The sequence below is a fragment of the Saccostrea echinata genome, unplaced genomic scaffold (assembly GCF_033153115.1).
Source record: "Saccostrea echinata isolate AGI-Se365-2 ecotype Australia unplaced genomic scaffold, CSIRO_AGI_Sech_v1 ptg000001l, whole genome shotgun sequence".
Classification (NCBI taxonomy): domain Eukaryota; kingdom Metazoa; phylum Mollusca; class Bivalvia; order Ostreida; family Ostreidae; genus Saccostrea; species Saccostrea echinata.
Window position 1 is genome coordinate 11109932 of NW_026889750.1, and position 21238 is coordinate 11131169.

Below are 21238 nucleotides of genomic sequence, written 5' to 3' on the forward strand. Positions count from 1 at the left end.
GGTTCCGGAATAATATTGCTCTATTGTATTCCCCATTTTTCATTTATATTCTAAAATTGTTTATTTCCATTGTATAGTTTTATTCAATATCTTTCCAATTGTAACAACACATTCGGAATTTCCAGCTGTTTTATTATTTTGTATAATTAGGGGTCGACAATTTGATTCTTAAAGGGGGGGGGGGGCAGATTATTTGTCCTTGAAAATGTTGAAATTAAATAATTTGTCCTCCACTAGCAAGAAAATAAATAATCTTTCCTTGACTACTACCCCCCTCCCCCCCCCCCCGAAACAGAGTATTGGCGTTGGACGTTTTCCTTTTTTTCTGCTTGTCAGACTAATCTGTCCTCGATCATCTTGGAAATAAATAATCTGTCCTTCACCTATATGAAAATAAACAAGGTTAGCTTTTTAAAAAAAGCTGAGAGTCAGCCACTGGAATACAGAATGTTTATTTCTTGTTTTGTGATGGTATATGATTTGTTTTATCCATCATGTTGTGTTCATTAAAAGTCATTGTCGTCTAAGTTAAAATTCGCCCAGTCGTTTTCTTATTTTAACATATTTTCTGTACATAATAATAAAGCATAGAATAAATTTTAGTTAGACTATATCGTGATCTTTATGATGACCTCCAATTAATTTCTCTTGGGCGCGGACATCAGATACAGGCCCGTAGGAAGTAATTTCAGTTTTTTTTTTTTTTGGGGGGGGGGGGGCACAGCCACACATTTTCAGTTGGAGGAGCACTATTAACTACCAAAAATTCCTTGACAAGCAAAAAAAAAATTAAATAAAATAGAATAAAAAGTCATCAAACGTTTTTATTGAGGGGGGAAGCATATAGTAGCTATGTTTTCTAAAGTAGTCTATATATCGGAAAAATTATTGGGGGGGGGGGCACGCCCCCCCCCCCCCCGGTTCCTACGGCCATGAGATAAAGTTCGTCTCAGAAATGAACAAAGCCACTATGATCCCAATCATTGAACGTTGAAGAATGTATACATTTTCAATTTTACTGTTGAATTCTATAAATGATATAGATTATGATGCTTAAAGGAAGGTAGACCTTGGGTTAGATTGTGTTTATTATTATTAGTTAAAAGTTTTTAATTGTGCAGGTTCGAGGCAATGCATGATAGGGGAAGGGGGAGGGGTGCATACTGTATGTATATTTAATTCAATTTCTAAATTTAAGCATTCATTTTAGTGTTATTTGGAAAGAAAAGAATTGCTTCCAAAATAAAGTAATAAACTGGAAAATCAAGATATTTTATACATACAGTACGTATACCCTAAAATGATACTGGATTCCATCTCGCTCACTCTCTCTTATTGGGGGGGGGGGGGGCTGTCTATAAATCCGCGCAGTTTCTCTCAACTCTCAAGTTCTACTGTGGTCAGTTTCTCACCTGTGGGCGCGGTTCAGGTGCACAAGCGGCACTTACATGTCTATCATCGTGTAAATTATAAGACTTTACACATCTTAAGTTATCTTCTGACGTTTTCATAACTTCCATCATTAGAGTGAAAAGATATTCTTTTTTTCACTGTTTTGGGACCTTTGTGCAAGTGGATTATTGTGTGAATTCCGACCTGTACATGTCTTATGCAAGGTATTGATCGAGGGAGTCTTGCAATCTCCTATGCAGAGTTGTCGTTCGTTCCTCTCTCAGACACCTCTGCAATGGGCTAGCGTCAAGATTTTTGACATAAGGTTAAAAACATAATATTCCTAGGATCATTTCAAATTAAACTAATATTTCTAGATCTACTTAGTAAATATCTACCTTAAAAGACAAACATAAGTGCAGGAATTTAATTTTAATGAATTAAAACAAACGCACTATTTCTCGTGCTTATCACTGTGATATACGCGAGCCAACGACAGAGGTGAATGTATGAGCCGATGGTAGAGAGTGGGAATCTTGCATCAGACATTCAGAGGAATACACACAAATCCGTGAACTTGCAACGGCGATTGAGGGTATATATATATCAAGTGTTAAATGTGCTCTGCATATAAACTTCTCATCTTCTATAAGAAGCACTGATATATTTTCATAGTATCATATTTCCCACTTAGAACAATCTCTTCTTTAATTTTTCGTCGAGAATGACGAAGAACAATGCAATCTATAAATAGATCGAAGTCTTTGTTTAGAGGGTGTTTGTGAAGAATCACGCCCTTTGGTTGGAGCAAATAGCACGAGTTTCTTTAGAACAAGTCGTATGCATCTTTTACCCAGAATTCCAAATTACACAAGCGCACTTGCAGTTTCATCCCACCGTAACTAGTCAGCCCGTGGGCTGACTAATAATCGGACTCGGAAAAAATTAATCCCCCCCCCAATCAAACGGTCGTCCCGTTAAAGTTAGTATGTAAAACTTACATAATTTATACCCATAAGCTTTCCTGGGCTCCAGTGGCGGATTCAGGGGGGGGGGTGTTCGGGACCCCCCTCCCCCCCCTCCCCCCCCCCCCGCCCAATCAAAAAAAAATTTTACAAGACTTTAGTGTCATTTTAACAAATGAGACTCTCATTGTTTTAAACAGAGAGGTGAAATATGTACAGCCACCACAATAAATCCCTTTCCGCTTGAGCGCACACAATACACAGGTAAGGCCAAAATAAAAAATAGGTTTGTTTCCCCTAACGCGACCGACCCACTTAAATCGTGCCGACTGAAAAGTTTTTTTAATAGGATTATTCAAATATTTATTTTTATTGTTTATCAACTATATAAAATGCAATTTCATCAAAATTCGTTTTATATCAGAATGGCGGCTTTTGTTTTACTCTCATTTGGCGCCCACAACATGTGGCCACAGAAGGTTATTTAGTGTTATAAAACAACGGCGATGTATCAATCTTAATATACATCTTTAACTTATTAGAATCCTACACTCTTGAAACATTTCGTGAATTAAATATACCATGACTAAGAAGTGTTAAGATGGTATTTACAAATTGTCTTCTAAAATTAACGTACGTAGTAAGCATGACAAAGCCTGCCTCATGAGCAGATGAGGGGCCTACTTTGTGTATGCATATCAATAAATTTCACTGCATTTCATTCGTTTTGATCTAAAAAAAAAAAAAAGACTTCATGTACGATTCTATTTTTACTATGTAGGACCATAGGATTTGTAAATATATCTTTGTATAATTATTTCATCTTGATAAATATAATTCGGATGTCGTTTCTTCATTCCTTTTATTTATGGGGTAAACTTAGTGACAATGACATTAGATATATGAAATTTTAATCACTTTAGATATGGTTTGGTTGAATTAAATATTATTAAGGTCTTCCGTCTTCACGGAAGACCTTATAGTGATTCTACTGTTTCTTATTATTAAGGTCTTCCGTCTTCACGGAAGACCTTATAGTGATTCTACTGTTTCTTATTAAGGTCTTCCGTTTTCACGGAAGACCTTATAGTGATTCTACTGTTTCTTATTATTATTATTGTTATTCTTATTTTTCCTCCCATATTTTGTGCACGCGTTTTCTCAAAGACTATTCAGTGGTTTTCAGTGATTTTTACAAGGATAATGGACATTATTATGAACTTTGTGCATTTGAGGAGAAAATTCAAAAAATCTCTTTCGGTTCCATGTAATGGCCAATTTTCTGATTTTGAATTGGATTTTTGTCTTTCTATCTCCTCTAGAACGGCTAAAGGTATGAACTGGAGACATGTCAAAGATGATAGAGCATGACTTGTAGATGTTCTGACCAATTTTTTGTGTGTCGTCGATGCTTCCGGTCACCACCGGAAGCGAATTTCAAAAATGGATTTTTTCAACTTTTCTGTTTTTCATTATTTTTCTTTGATATTATTAGAGTTTATAGAAGCACTTCTAAAAATGCTTAATATATAATTTGTTTTAAAATTGATAAATTCAAACTCTAGATATTTGCATTTTAAAATTTGAAGCGGGGTCAAAATGGCGCCCGTCTCCGTAAACTCCGACGAGCTGGTCGGAGTTTACGGAGACAGCCGAGCGTCTTGTTGAACGAAACTACCATAAGGATCAATAAAATGTACAGGAATTATTGGATCTGGCAGATTTTGGAAATGGATAATCTGTCTTTGAAAACATAAATATTCTGACCTCCAAATGCAATAGAATTAGTAATTTGTACGGTACATACAATAATATATATGCTGATGGAAACCATTCAATAGAACAAACATTTTAAAGAAAAGCGCGAAGATTTGCTCGTGACGTTTGGCGCGAAATAATGTATTGTAACACCCCTCCCTTTTCATAGTAGACAAATGGTCTGATACAGAAGAGCAGAAAAAGATAACATGGACATGAAATACATGTATATGGAATTCCATGGAATAGAAAGTTGAATATATATGTATAAGGAATAAAAGAAGTAAACAGAATCATCAGTTCATCAGTAATAGATTATTTCTTCTGCTGACAGTTATTGTTTAATTAAACTCAATTAACGAATTTCGATGTTAATCTGCTTGCACAAAATTGGGCTAACTAGTTAGCATTTTATAATTCCGCCGTATATATATATAAAAAAAGCTTTTATCCTCCTTAACGCTTGTTACTTCAAGCATTGATACAAAAATCGATGATGGATGGTAAAATTGCGCTGGTGTCGTGGTGTCCATATTAAATTTTAAAGCAGCGATCTGGGTTTATTCCCAATTATGTCTGAATTTTCTTTCTCATTTCTTAGTTTTAATTTACGTTTTCATCTTTATAAACGACATTGAGCGTTTTTTTTCTTTGTGAATTCTGCGCTATTCTCATTTTTTAAAAGAAATCTTTAATATCCTTGCATTTTGAAAGACCCATGTAATATTTTAGGCGTCTTTACTACAAGCATATATAAATATAATTTTACATGCAAAGAATATCACATTATCAGTTGTCTGAGCAAGATCTCGAACACGGTAAGAGATTAAGACACCAAACTTATATGAGAAACAGACCTTAAGATGTAGACAAAACATTTGAGTTCAGAGCGTCAGCCGTCACTTCCGGTCGTCACAGGAAGTGATCAAAGAAATCGAAAATTTCAACTTTTCTTTTTTTAATTAAAAATTGCATCACTTTATTGTATCTTTTTCGCAGATACGAAAGATGTTGGTCCCATCGGAAACAAAAACGACAACTTCCGGTTATAAGAGAAAAACTAAATAATTTGAATATTTTACTTTCCCATAAATATTCTTTATAGATTAAGTATTTGAAATGAATTTTAAATATGTTATTCATAGTGCAATCGTCTAGGGTAACCTTAAATATCTTTCAAAAATTCACTTCCGGTCGCGTGTTTTTCTGTCCTCAAAATGAGAAATTTTCTGAGCGAGATCTCAAAAGCAGGTAAAAGATTAAAAGACCAAACTTTTATGAGTAATAAACCTCGAGGAGGAGGCGAAATCATTTGGGTGAAACGCGTCAGTCGTCACTTCCGCTTGTCACAGGAAGTGATCAAAGAAATCACGTTGAATTTTCACACTGACGATCAGGGTTAAATCTCCAGTGCCTGAATTTCTTTTATCACTTTTTCAGCTTGGATTTTCGTTTTTATTTTAAGAATCGGACGGAAGACCTCTCATTGCTCGCAATGAGTTTCTAGTTATTATTATTATTATTATTATTATTATTATTAAGGTCTTCCGTCTTCACGGAAGACCTTATAGTGATTCTACTGTTTCTTATTATTATTATTATTATTATTATTATTATTATTCTTATTTTTTAGACAAATTTTGTGCACGGAATATCTCGAGAACTATTCAGTGGATTTTCTTCAAACTTTCAGAGATAATGCGCTATAAAATGCCATTGTTACATTTGAAAGAGTTTTGGAGAAATTCGCTTCCGGTTCCAAGTTATGGACATTTTTCTGATTTTAAAATGAAATTTTATCCACGCGAGATCTAAAGAACGGCTAAAGATATGAACTGGAGACTTGTTGGAGAGCATAGAACATGACTTCTAGATATGCGGGTTTGCCTTTTCGTGCGTCGTGAGTATTTCCGGTCGCTACCGGAAGCGAATTTAAAAAGTCAATTTTTTCAACTTTTACGTTTTTCAATATTTTTTTTTAATTTTAATAGAGGTAATAGAAATTCTTATCGTAATGCTTAATATATAATTTGTTTTTAAAATTGTCCACCAGAAGATATTTTAAAAATAGATTTTTTAGACAAATCTTGTGCACGCAATATCTCGAGAACTATTCAATGGTTTTTCATCAAACTTTCAGGGATAATGCGCTATAAAATGCCATTGTTACATTTGAAAGAATTTTGGAGAAAATCATTTCCGGTTCCAAGTTATGGACATTTTTCTGATTTTGAAATGAAATTTTATCCACGCGAGATCTAAAGAACAGCTAAAGATATGGACTGGAGACTTGTTGGAGAGCATAGAACATGACTTCTAGATATGCGGGTTTGCCTTTTCGTGCGTCGTGAGTACTTCCGGTCGCTACCGGAAGCGAATTAAAAAAGTCAATTTTTCAACTTTTACGTTTTTCAATATTTTTCTTTGATATTAGTGGGGTAATATTTCTTTATAGATGCTAGTTACTGAACATAATAGGTATCGGATTCCTTGAGCGTCATATGGCGAAACGTGTTTTGTTGCAAAACATTCTAGTCTTTTCATTAATGTGTTACTAATTGGAATAATCCACTTTGGGGGTAAAGAGAAATATAAAATGTGTAAGGAAACTTAGCGCTGCCTTTATGTTATTTGCCTGTATACGATATGTTATATATACAGTGTGATAAATATACATTCTTAGGCTCGAAATTCAGGCTATAGCAACATATATTTTTTTAAATTTCATTGAAGCTATCACGTACACTTATTCAATTGAAGACACATTCCAAACAAAAGGCGCGAAGATTTACTCGTGACCTTTGGCGCGAAATATTGATCTTGACCCGCCTTTCACAAATGGTCTGATGCAGTAGTGTAGAAGTACAAAAAAAGATTACGCGGACATGTCTGTATTTGGAATTGCATAGAATAGAAAGTTGAATGCATAAAGAATAAAGGAAGTAAACACAATAGTTTTTTTTTTTTAATTTTGATCAGTAACAGATTATTTTCTCCGCTATCAGTTATTCTTAAAACTCAAGTAACAAATCCGATGTAAATCTACTAGTACTTGCACAAAATTTAGCTGGCTAGTTTTCATCCTATAATTCCGCACTATAAGAAAAAAAATTAACCTGCCTGACACTCGTTACTTCAGGGAATGAGTGCAAGGTAAACATCGATGATGGCTGGTACATTGCGCTAATGTAGTGGTTTCAATATTAAAGAACAAGGTTCAATTAGGGTCTTTTTTGGCCCTGTGAATTTCAGAAAAATTGAAACTGCTTGGTTTTAGTTGACAATGCATTAAATATCATTTAAACCTTTGATGACTGCGTATCTATCAAAAAGACGTAATTTTCTGGCTAGCCAATGCATTATGACGTCATGAAATGCGCCATTTTCCTCATATCCTGAAAAATTCTAAAAAAACAGCCAATTTTTAAAGCTATTTTTCGATATTTAATATAGAGCGTAACCTCTGATCTTAAATATGCAACTATTAACTGATAGAACTATTTCTGAGGATTAGAAAACCTGTTTTATTTTTTTTTTTAGATCAGAGGGTGCGCTCATATTATTTCTCTTCTGTGAAAGTACTCAAATATACTAGTTTTCCTTAAAATTCAATAACATTGCAATTCCATGAAGCCTGTTTTCCAGAACCTTTGCTTTAAGGAGAAAATTTTTAATAGGTTATGAAAGCACTAAGTCTCTACTTTATCTTGATGTTTAAAATGGAACATAAAGTGTTAGTCAATAAATTGGTATATCTACAGGTCCATTTTATGCATAAAGTGAACCTAGCTCTTTTCAGGCAGCCGATCTTGGTTTAATCCCGACTATATCTGAATTTTTTGCATTTTTCGTTTTTATTTATCTAGAGTAACCTTAAATATCTTTCAAAATTTCACTTTTGGTCGCGTGTTTTTCTGTCCTCAAAATGAGAAATTGTCTGAGCGACATCTCAAAAATAGGTAAAAGATTAAAACACCAAATTTTTATGAGTAACAGACCTTGAGGAGTAGGCAAAACCATTTTGGATAAACGCGTCAGTCTAAACTTCCGGTCGTCACAGGAAGTCATCAAAGAAATAAAAAAATTTAACTTTTCTTTTTAAAATTAAAGTTTGCATTAATTTATTGTATCTCTTTCGCTGTTTTAAAACTTCAACTTCCGTTTTAGGTGATAAACTAAGTTATTTCGATATTTAACTTTTGTCATAAATATTGCTTATCGATAAAGTACTTGAAATGTTTTTTATGCATTTTGTAGATACTGCAAATGTCTACAGAAACGTCAGAGATTTTTTTTTTTTAATAAAATTCACTTCCAGTCGCTTGTTTACCTGTCCTCAAAATTAGAATTTGTTTTCACAATATTGCTCGGCAACAGTAAACGATTGAAGTCTGAAACTTTCAGGACTGATAGTCAGTCATCAGTTTTCTTAATCGCGAGAAAATCTCGTATCGCTGTTACTTCCGGTCGTGACAGGAAGTGATGCAAAAAAGTGAATGGTTAATAGTTAGCTCGTTGGATTTTCAGGCTGACGACCAGGGTTAAATCTCCAGAGTGTCTGAATTTCTTTTATCACCTTTTCAGCTTGAATTTACGTTTTTATTCTCAAAATCGGACGGAAGACCTCTCATTGCTCGCAATGAGTTTCTAGTTATTATTATTATTATTATTTTTTTCCCCAAAATTTTGTGCAGGCGATTTCTCAAAAACTATTCAGTGGTTTTAAATGAAACTTTCAGGAATTATGCGTCGTCAAATGAACTTTGTTCATCAGAAGGAAAATTTGGAAAACTCGCTTCTGGTGCCAAGTTATTGACAGTTTTCTGATTTTAAAATGAAATTTTGTCCCCCCTTTTTTTCAAAAATGGTTTAAGATATGAACTGGAGACTTGTTAGAGATGATAGGTTATGTCTTCAAGATGAGGGGAATCACCTTTTTGTGCGTAGTCAATACTTCCGGTCGTTACCGGATGCGAATTTAAAAAAGTCGTATTTTTAAACTTTTTTGTTTTTCTATATTTTTCTTTTATTTTAATAAGGTTAATAGAGACTCTTCTGAAAATGCTTTATATATAATTCATTTTAGAATTGATCAATCCAAACTCTAGATATTCGCATTTCTAAATTTGAAGCGGGTCCAAAATGGCGGCTGTCTCTGTAAACTCCGATAAGTAGGTCAGAATTTACGGAGTCAGCCGAGCGTTTGTTTGAATGAAAGTACCATAAGGATCAAAGAAATGTGAAGGAAATGTTGGATTGTCACATCACAATTACGTTGCAATTCTGTTTCGCAATAGAGTTTTAATCCGGGGTTTCCTCAAACGTCTACTATAATTTTTCTTGTCTGTATCTCAAAGTAGAAAAACGACATGACTACAAGTGAAAATACGATAACTACAACCTTTTGTTTTACACCACGGAAAAATTGATCTTAAACCATGGTTATAAGTAAAAGCTTTTCAAGAAACTTGCCTGACTAAAGCAACCAATATATAGTAATTATTACGTGGCCATTGTTTTTTCCCCATGCAGGCTTGTGTCATATTAAATGAATAGAAAAGACAGAAATAAGAAAAACATTTTTTTAAAGATTGTTTAATGAAAATGATTAAAATATTTTTTTTCTAAAAGATGTTGTTATTGAACATAAATGGTATCAGATTCCTTGACCGTCGCAGGACGAGACATGTTTTTGGGCGAAACATTCTAGTCTTCCCATGAATGTGTAACAAATCGGGATAGTCCACTTTGGGGGTAAACAGGAAAATAATACTTGTAGAAAATCTTACCTAAATCACTGCTTCAGTGTTACTTATCCATACGATATATAATAAGTACAATATGATAAATATACTTTCTCAAGCTCGATATTCAGGTTATAAGAACATACATTTTGAAATTCACCATTCAATAGAAAATACATTCCGAAGGATATGCGAGAATATTTACCCGTGACATTTCGCGCGAAATAATGTATCGTGATCAACCTTTCGTAGTAGACAAATGGTCTGATGCAGAAGTATATAGAAGTGCAGAAAAAGATTACATGGACATGCCTGTATATGGAATTACATGAAATAAAAGGTTGAATACATAAAGAATAAAAGAAAGTAAACAGTATCAACAGAGAATGGCTAAAGATATGAATATGAAACTTGCTGAGGTGATAGAGCATCAAATGTAGATATATTGATCGACAATTAATTTTCGTCGTTCTTACTTCCGGTCGCAAACGAAAGTGAATTCAAAAATGTTAAATTTGCAACTTTTTTGTTTTTCAATATTTTTCTTTGGGATTTACAGGGTTAATAGAGAGTCTTTTAGGAGTTTTATGTATGTTTTCATCTTTTTGATTGAAAAAGTTTGCAGAGATTTTTATAAAATTCACTTCCGGTCGAGTGATTACCTGTCCTCAAAATTAGAATTTATTCTCACAATATTGCTTGGCAACAGTAAACGACTGAAGTCTAAAACTTTCAGGTCTGATAGTCAGTCATCAGTTTATTTGAATCGTGAGAAAATCTTGTATCGCCGTTACTTCCGGTCGTGACAGGAAGTGATGCAAAAAAGTGAATGGTTAATGGTTAGCTTTCTTGGATTTTCACGCTGAATTTCTTTTATGACTTTTTCAGAGTGAATTTTTGTTTTTATTTTCAGAATCGGACGGAAGACCTCTCATTGCTCGCAATGAGTTTCTAGTTATTATTATTATTATTATTAAATATTATTATATTGTTTATACAGGTACTCTCTTTTCAAATAGTGCTGAAATCTTTAAAGTTGGCTTATGGTACGGCTTTCTGAGACGTCCAGTGTAATTTTCTTTTCTTTAGTTGGGCCCTTGAAAATAGGTTGTTTCTTTGCTTTAAAATACCTTTAAAAATTGCTGGGTCGACAACATTTGAACATCTGCCTGGTGGAGGGCTCCTAATTTAGACCTTTTCTCGGCACTTATGGCCATTGATCATACATGTAAAGCATCAGTAAGGGATCTTTATCGTGCCAACATCTACATGTATACTGTGACACTGCATGGCCCTACGTTTTTACGGTCTCATTTGACTGACCAATTTCCACGCCCCACGTCGGGACCTGTGACTTAGAATAAGCTCCTGAATTACGTCGTGACTCCAAAACGAAACACTAAAATTACTGCGCCACGCGAGACCTTTGACATTTTATCTGTGTAAGCACTCGAAGATGATAGTAGGTTTAAAAAAAATAAACTCGGATGGCCGATGGTTAAGTATTTGCGAATCTTGTCTTTTTGTAAAAATTCAATTTCAATAAATTTAAGTTCAAATGAATAATATTTGTGAATTAATTTACCATACATATTAAATTTCATTTGTATGATATTCGGTTTAAAAAAAAATTGTTCTTTCTTATTTATACAGATATTATTCAATTTTCAGAATGTATTTTCAAAACTGCTGTCAGAAAAAAAAATAATTTACCTACCTACCTACTCAACTTGAAATTTTAGGGTCGGGTTAGGGGAAACAAAGATATTTTTAATGATGGCCTAATCAACAGTACAGCTCTAGGTCATGATAGTCGGTGCAGCTAGTAATGACACAAGGTTATACACTAACAACCTAAACTGCACATAGTTATTACGGTATTGCTAAAGTAATATTCTTTCAAGAATTTTCTTTTTTCTTCGAATGTTACTCAGTTTATTGAACTAGGTGAATAAACTGTGATTATTATTATTATTATTTAGAAAAAAAATTAATTAATACAATCAGGGACGTATATACAAGTATACATACGTCTCTGATACAATATTTTCATGATATAATCAGGTTGCTTTACTACTGGGAAAGTAGACCCTTCGAGTAATAACGGTTTACCAGTTGTTTACGTTGTGACCTGTACCAAAAAGCACATTGAAAGTGTTCTTTTTGTAAATGGAAGTTTCAATGCAATTTTAAAAAGCAAAAGATCTGTAAATATATATTTTTTTTAAACTTACAGTTGAATGAGATTTAATAAAACCCGACTAACGGTTACAACTTCGTATAATGAATTGTGGTAAAACTGATACGTATAAAATAGAGGTGACCGTCCTGTCAAAACTAGAATTGGTCACTTTTTTATTTAATTGTTTTTCAAGACTTTTTCCCAAACATTGGGCTGGTAAGTGGGTAAAAAAAATGAGTGCACTTATGTTAGAAATTATAACTCCCCCCCCCCCCCCAATGAATAAGCAATAATTCCAACAATTTCCCAAAATAATTCATATTTATTCTTCAATAATATGAAATATCATTATTTGTTTAAACTACAAATTATATAAACAGTGTAGTCAAGTAGTTGAAAAGAGTAATTAGGGTTTCTACACAGAATCCAAGTTTTCTAAGTGTTGGAAAATTGCACATCTGTTGTATTTTGGTAGTCAAAGCTTCACATGCATCACATTGGACGTGCGCGGGTTCGAATCCCACTGTGGGACGTGGAGACCGGTCCTTCGGATGAGACCGTATAAACCGAGGTCCTGTGTCGCAGTGTCGCGCTGGCACGAAAAAGATCCCTCACTGCTCAATGGCCGTAAGTGCCGAGCATAGGACAAAATTTGCAGCTCTCCACCGGCAAGTGGTGGCGTCTCCATATGAGTGAAAAATTCTCGAGAGGGACGTTAAACAACATACAAACAAACAAAACATTGGACGTGCATTTCAAAATGAAAAATTGGATATTATATATCAAATGGCGATATTTTTAATTTTATCAGATTTTAATTTTTTTTTTTTAGAAAAATCTCATTTTCATCTTTACATGGAAGTTAAAAATATTCCCAAAATTTTTAATTTTTTGTTCAAATTCTCGAAAATTTGGGTATTTCGGTCTTGAAAAACAACCAGAAAAAAGTGGCCAAAAACTAACTAATTAAATCTAAAATGCTGGAAATTGCACCATTTAGAGCCATTTTTAAAGAAAATTTTTCGGGGGAGGCCCGAACCCCTACGGGCCTACACCCCCCCCCCCCACCTGAACTTCTGGATCCGCCACTGGGCTCAATCAGTATTTATCGCAAGACGGTAAAAGGTCAAAGATTTTCATAAGGATTAATCATAAAAAATTCTTTGCAAAACTTTCACGAAAATCCAACTTGAAATGAAATGATTGTACCCTTAAAGTCATATATGGCGTATTTTTGATAAGTTCAGACTAACTAAAATTAAAAAGATCTTTCTATTTGTTTTATTACTTTATATAAAGATAGGACTTTCCTGTAAATTACACAATTTAAATCAATTGCGTTTCATACATATCAGAAATTTAAAACAATAACCGATTTATTTACCGACTCCGCATTTAAATATTAGACACAGTTTAAAGTCAATTTAACTATAGAAACGTTAGGTTATTTAAGTTCAAAATCGGTGAAAATTTTAATTTGAACGTAAATAACAAATATCATGTTCATTTACACTCAATCTTGTATTTTTATTTTTTAACCTCAGATACGCCATATATAGCTTTAAGTGTGTTTTTGATCATTTGAATTTCAAAAGAGGTAAATCTCATGAAGAAGATTGAATATTTTATTGAGTTTGATCAATACTTACAAACAACTAGGAGCTTTTTTTTGCCCCCGTATCGAAGATTCGGGGGTATATAGTTTTTGCCCTGTCCGTCCGCCTGTCTGTTTGTCCGCAAAAATTTTAACTTTTTGATTGGTTGGATCTATGGCTTTCATATTTCACATGTGTATTCCTTGTGACAAGACCTTTCTTTGGGTACCATCATATTTGACATTGACTTTGGAGTTTGACCCAGTTTTACAAAATTTTATCCAACTTTAACCTTGGCCATAACTTTTGAACAGCTGGTGCTAAGGCTTTCATACTTCATATGTGTAATCCTTGTGACAAGACTTTCCTTTGGATACCAACAATTTTGACCCTTTGACCTTGACCTTGGAGTTTGGCCTACTTTTGAAAAACTTTAACCTTGGCCATACCTTTTGAACAATTGGTGCGAGGGCTTTCTTATTTCACATGTGTAATCTTTGTGACAAGTCCTTCTTTTGGATACCAACAACTTTGACCTTTTGATCTTGACTTAGGAGTTTGACCTACATTTGAAAAACTTTAACCTTGGCCATATCTTTTGAAAAATTGGTGCGAGGGCTTTCATACTTCACATATGTAATTCTTGTGACAAGACCTCCCTTTGGTTACCAACAACTTTGACCTTTTATCCTTGACCATAGAGTTTGACCTACTTTCAATAAACTTTAAACTTGGCCTTTTTGTTTTGAACGGTTGGTGCCAGGGCTTTCATATTTCACATGTGTATTTCTTGTGAGAAGGCCTTTCCTTGGGCATCATTAATTTTGACATTTGACCTTGACCTTGATGTTTTTGTTTTACCTTTTTTTTTTTTTTTTTTTTTTTTTTTTTTATCTTTTTAATGGTTGCTGCTAGGACTTTCATATTTCACAGGTATATTCCTCGGGACAAGAACTTACTTTGGGTACAAACATATTTGATTTGCATTTGAGAAAGTTTAACCTTCGCTGTAAATTGCCAAACGGGGACATCGGTGTTACACAAACACATCTTGTTTTCCATATATTTTCTCTATATATATGTAGCAAAATCATATTTTCCCAATTGTTTTTTTTTTATCAACATACTCTTCAAGTAAAATATTTTCATCAATTACCGGAATTGAAATTTCTAAATATTCTGAAAAATCTTTTTCAGTTGACTTATACTACTGAAGTAACCAACTAAACATATGCTTTATTTTCAATTGATATGTTTGATATTTTTCTTTTGAGTTCATCAAATATTTCAACAGATGAAAAGCAAGAAATCGAGGGTGGTATATAAGCTGTACCTACTATCAAAATCATCTGTGTTACCCATGATCTTACCCGCCATTTTAATCCACAATACGTTCTCACATTCGTTAATAATAACAGTTGTATGCATGGCAATAATACCACCTGTTCTTCTGCATTATTAACACAAGTGAACTTGTGATGAAAATTTATTTTATTGAAGGTCAGGGAATAAAAGTGAAAGTTTGTATTTTGAAAAATAAATCACGTACGGTCACGTATTACAGAGGAAACTTCAATTCACACACACACACACACACACGATTTTGTTTTAAAACTCGGAATAGTCCAGAGTAAAACTTTGTATTTTCTTGTTGACGGAATATCCAGTGCATCTAACATTCACGTCCGGGATAGTCCACGGCGGTTCTAAAACCAAACCTCTCATACAACATACGGCATTCACTCAAACTTCTATTAATTAACACAATTATCACACATACGAATCGGACACTCTTTGAGACAAAGGATTGACACTAATTCCTTAAAATAAATATTTTGTATGAGAATTTTGTTTTTACTGTGTAAACATTAATTGTTAGATAGATGATTTTAAGAATATGTCAGAAATGAGCATTAAAAATAATTCTTTTAACAATATCAAATTCTGTTACATTGTAAATTAAATTCGTAAAATTTACTATGTGACATTATTAACATCTGTAAAGAAAGGGTATTTCCAACTTCATTTGAAATTTTTGATGACTTTAGTTATGTATGTGGGCCGAAGTACATTATAATCAAGGGAAAGCTACAATTTAGGGCAACATAACTGGACATATTGCTGTATGAAAAAAGCTCTCCATAAAGCTGATGTATAAGAACTTCTTTTTCTATAAGACTCTTTATAGTGATAGACTGCATCCTCAAATCGTCTCTCTTTCTCGTAGGATATGCCAAGAATGAGATGAGCCATCGGTAAGTCATCATGTTTGCACACTTCGAAAACAACATTTTCTAATTCACTTAGAGCCTTTTTGGCATAGTTGTTTTGATCAAGATGTTTTTGACACAAAAAGTTCAGAAAATGTAAGTATACAAGAGGATGAATTACCAAAGAGGTTCGTTGACAGAAAATGTCAAAATGAAGTTCGCTGGGCGTGTTCTCCCTATTAGGCCTCTTTCTGAAGACACCTCTCTCGTCATCTTTCTGAATGATCTCTTTCCGGAGGATGATATCCATAGCCAAAAATCTCTCACGCTTCTCTCGTAAACATCTTTGAACTGTTGCTGAAAATGCATACTCAGCAATTGAGTCTGGAATTATTTCAGCAGTATTTATACCTGCATAGAATGTAAACTTACTCAAGCTCATTTTAATTTGTTGTATTATTTGAATGACTTGAGAGTATTTCTTAACACCATATAAACATGTGGCAAACATCAAAGGACCTCTTGTTAAATCCAGCTCTTTTGCTCTACTGAAATAATCAAGTTGTTCCTCGTGTGTTCGTGCTTTTAATGCCTCTCTCTGAAACAATGATAAACGCTGACAAGTGGCAAATTCGATTTCAACTTCTGATAAATTCTCAAGATTTGAGTTCTCCATTTTGCTGAATTGACACAGGTCATCTGTTTGGAAAGAAGAAGATAGCACTCTGAATTCTCTCAAGTAGGACTGGTCAACAAAGTATGGCTTAAAACATGGAATTATCGTTTCTTCATAATGGGACGTAATATGAAAGCGTTTTTCGCATTTAGCAAAACAATTCCACAAACCCATTTTAAATACAGTTTTCAAAGTTTCTATAAGTTGCATTTTTGTTTGACCATGAAATTTCGATTTGAACATATTCCTCTCGGGAATGAAAAAATTGGGACATCTTCCGATTTTTATCCAATGGGTTAAACGCAACAGGCACAACAAAAAGCAAACCACTATGTTGTTTGGACACCACAGTTCTGGGGCCGTCTCTTCAATGACCCAAAACATCAAAGTTTTTATAAAATATGAACAGAGTGAATTTTCTGGGTAGGTATCTATTTTTTCAATACATTCTTTCAGAACAATTTTGAAGAGACCATAGCATAAAAATTGTGTGTGGTTGAAGGCAAACACCAGCCTCTTTTCTGCTTTGTTAAACGACAGTCTCCATAGCAAATCGTTTTCCACGTCTTTAATTGGACCTAATGCGACGAGATGACATCCGTCTAACTCTATTTCTCTAACTATTTGTTTTGATGGCCAAAGTCTTGGTCTATCGACCCATTCCTTTGCTTGTGGAGGCCAAAATGGACACTCCAGTGAAAATGCCATATCGTGATCAGATGATACCCCAGTCACGGAAATACATGGACCGTGTATAAAGAAATTAGTATTCGGATCTTTGGTTCTCTCTATCCACCATTTTTTAAATCCATGACTAGAAACATAAGTACCAACTAAGGCAGATTGGATGCACTGAGCATGCTCCTCAAATGTATCCTCTCCGCTGTTTTGAAATTTAAGCAAAACGTAGCCTTCCTTCCAGTGACTAGACTCATGACTAATTACAAGAGTTAACTTTTTATCGGAATTATTTCCCTCTCTTGAATATAATTTTTCCATATTCGAATGAATAATGTTAATATCTTTTAGTACCTTCATATAATCACGATCAGTCTGCCCATGTCGGAATCCCTCGGCAATACTTCCTGTGCAGATTGTTTCCATATACGGATGGAAAATGGAAAGAGAATCCTTTCTTCTCATTTCGAATTCTTTGACATTTCTTCTCATTTGAATAGATTCCTCAAAACCAAGTTGTATATTAAGTTCATAATATAAACATTTGTTGTGTTGAATGCAATTTCCAAATTTATATTCCATTGTTAGTATTCGTTGACGATTTGAAAAGTCTTTACTTTAATTTTCCTTCTACATGTATATAGTTCAAGTACTCGTATTTTCAGAAAATTCATTTGTCGTTCGTGTATAAGCTGAATAACACATAAAAGAGGAAAACGTAAAAGAGCTATGGAAATGTATGAAATTCCCAGGGAATGTATCTATTAACCTTCCTCCTTTTTTGCAGATGTCTATGGCACGCCAAATTCACAAAAATTAGTTAAGCATAGTTTCACAGTTGGTTTACTATGTTGATTGACTGTAAACTACAGTTTACGGACCGTAAACTATAGTTAACGACTTTAATCTATATCTCGCATCTCTAAACCATTGTTAACACCTTTATAAATCTATACGTTTCACAAGTGTACACTATACTTAACACTGAAAACAATCATTCGCGATTGCAAAACATCATTTATCTGATAAATACGGTTTCACCATTTGTAAACTTTGGTTTACAAATGTAAACAATAGTTTCCAAATTTTAATTATAGTTACGATTGTGAACTATAGTTTAAATACATGTACATTGAAGGCATTGAATTCATAAAATTGTGATAAACATAGTTCAACATTTGAGAAACACAGTTTAGCGCCAGAATTTCTGACTTTGTACGGGAGATACACATAATTTTCTGTGAAACTATATTTCGTAACTCTAAAGTATAGTTTACGATCAAACCTAGCTGTAGTTAACAATTGTTTTGTCTGTAAGCCATTTTGATACGGTTATTTCTAGACACATGTAACAGCATGATAAGATTTTGCAATGCAACGATTATTTTCATTGGTACTTAAAAATTTATTTATTGTTGACATTGACAGTTACTTTTCTATCAATTTAAAGCAAATCTAGTTGGAAATAAAAAGAAAAACGATATCATAATTACTGGTTAAAATTTAATTCTTCTCTGAAAGAGAAAGAGAGAAAATACATGTTGACAGTTTGTAATCAATTTTTTCTTCATCAGCAATTATAAAATAAAATCATTGACAACTTAGATTTATCCCTGTCGTCTTTCCAGCTTTTTTCCGTTGATTAGACAAAGATGACTGAGCATTGCTGGTATCAAAGTAATTGGTGAAAGCTTGACTTATAAATGTAAGATTATTAAGAAGAGAAATTAGCCCAGTATCTGCCCATATGATGCAGGATTTGCTTTTCTTTTTTTTCTTTTTTTTGATAGAGAGCTTACATATAGAACACACATATAGAACATATAGTTTGCATCTCGCGAATGGTTCCGCGAGATTTCGAATTGAAAACTATCGTTAACAGTTAACTGGTGTTTAATTTCATAAACAATGTAAACAATAATTTATCTGATAAATATAGTTTCACTATTTGCGAAAATATGATAAACAAATCTTAACTATGGTTAAAAATTAGGGTTAGGACTCGAGTAAGGGTTAGGGCTAGGGCTACCCTTACCTTAAATGAAGATTATCGTTTACAAATAGGAATCTACATTTATCAGCAATATATCTATTGTTAACATTTATTAACAGACAAACTTAAATTAGCATTTGTAAACTATAATTAATACAACCGTTAAATATAGTATTACAGATGAAAACTGTAGTTAACAATAGATAAACCTAGTTTATCAACTGTTAAACTATATCTATCTAATTTTCGTGAATTTGGCGTGCCATAGATATCCTATTCCGGATTGAGGTCTTTTAATCGTTAAGTATAGACAAAGTCATGGATGCAAGACTTCAATCGCTATTAAAAAGAAATAATTCGTTCAAGTTTTTCCATACTTCACGATGGTTCATTATTGCAGAAGCCAGTTTCACAAATCGAAAGCTGGAAAATCCTAGGACTACTTTTATGCAATTTTCTAACAATTCATTAAGTACTTAGTCTTATCCCATGATCCCTGCACTTCGTCCAATTATAATAACAAAGTGCAAGAGATCATGGGATGACTCTTCATTAAGGCCCCTAGTAAATTTTTATGCATACCGATATATTAAGGATAACTAAGATTTAAAATAAATGTCTTGTATCAAATACTGTATTTGTTCATATTAATGCAAAATAGTATTTAACATAGGACAATTCTAAGTGCATATATTGAAGAAACGTTAGCTAATGGAAAGGAATGTATACAATGATAAGTTTTAATTTTCTGGTCTGTTATAAAAATCAATCACTTCTTGGCGACAGTTTTATTGCTTGCGATTAAATTGGGGCCTATATCAGGCAGGTAGTTTCAGCCCCCCTTTTCTTCAATAGTAATGTTTTATTGTTATTTTAGTATGTTTGTTTGTTGTTGTTTAACGTCCCTCTAGAGAATTGTTCACTCATATGGAGACGCCACCACTGCAAATTTAGACTTTTCTTCGAACAACTGATTTGGATTTGCAAAACATTACTAATAAATGTATTCTCATGTATGTAACTCTAAAACTGGTGACAGAAGGTTTCTTCACTTTATTTAAATTGCATTTGCCAAGTGCGTGGCCCGTGGCGCAGTGGTTAGAGCGTTTGCTCTAGAGTCGTGGAGTTAGGAGTGATCCTTACGTCACGGGTTCGAATCCCACTGTGGGACGTGGAGACCGGTCAATCGGATGACACCCTATAAACCGAGGTCCCGTTTCGTAGTAGGTGCTGGCACAAAAAAGAACACTCACTGCTCAGTGTCCCTAAGTGCCGAGTATAGGTCTAAATTTTCAGCCCTCAACCGGCTAGTGGTGGCGTCTCGATATGAGTGAAAAATTCTCGAAAGGGACGTTAAACAAACAAACAGAACAAGGTGTCTGCTACACAAAATCTTTTTAATGAATTACAATCACAATGAGATCTAAAAATAATGAATAGTGATCATGCTCTATAGTCCATTTTAACAAAAAAGTTTGAGCAGAGCCAACATGGACCTCTTAAACAGATGTAACGCATGGCCGTAGTTACCGGGTGGAGGGGAGAGTGTGCCCCCATACTTTTTATCGATATGTAGTATACTATAGAAAACATAATTTCTTCATGCTTGTGTCCCCGTCTGAGGATTTTTGGGGTTTTTTGTTTGTTTGTTTTTTTTTTTTTTTCTTGCCAAGGGATTTTTGCTCAGTAGTGCCCCCTCAACTGAAAATGTTTAGTTGTCCCCACTCCCAAAACTAATTTGCTGATCCCTGTGTCATGTTCTAAATTTTGAATTTACCGGGTGGGAATAAATACAAAATTTAGAACATGACAACTAGTATTTTTGTATTTAATCCCACTAGGTAAATTCAAAATTTTGAACATGACACCTAGATGAGATGGGGTCACGTGTCATGGAGGAGTAAGCATCCTAAAGACAAATATGATATTGACTTTTGCTTAGTACATTTTATATTGTGACGAGTAAATTCGTAAAAAAAATCAGTCTATCAATTGAGAAATAATAAAATCTACAGGTACAAGTAAATGTTCATATCTGCTTAGGC

General features: G+C 33.8%; 1 protein-coding gene across 1 annotated transcript; it reads right to left on the reverse strand.

Moving 5' to 3' along the window:
• Nucleotides 1-15724: 15724 nt before the first annotated feature.
• On the reverse strand, nucleotides 15725-17782 carry LOC133194815 (uncharacterized). The gene has a single exon (XM_061330723.1). It carries the CDS (start codon nucleotides 17780-17782, stop codon nucleotides 15725-15727), a length of 2058 nt encoding a protein of 685 aa, XP_061186707.1.
• Nucleotides 17783-21238: the final 3456 nt, after the last annotated feature.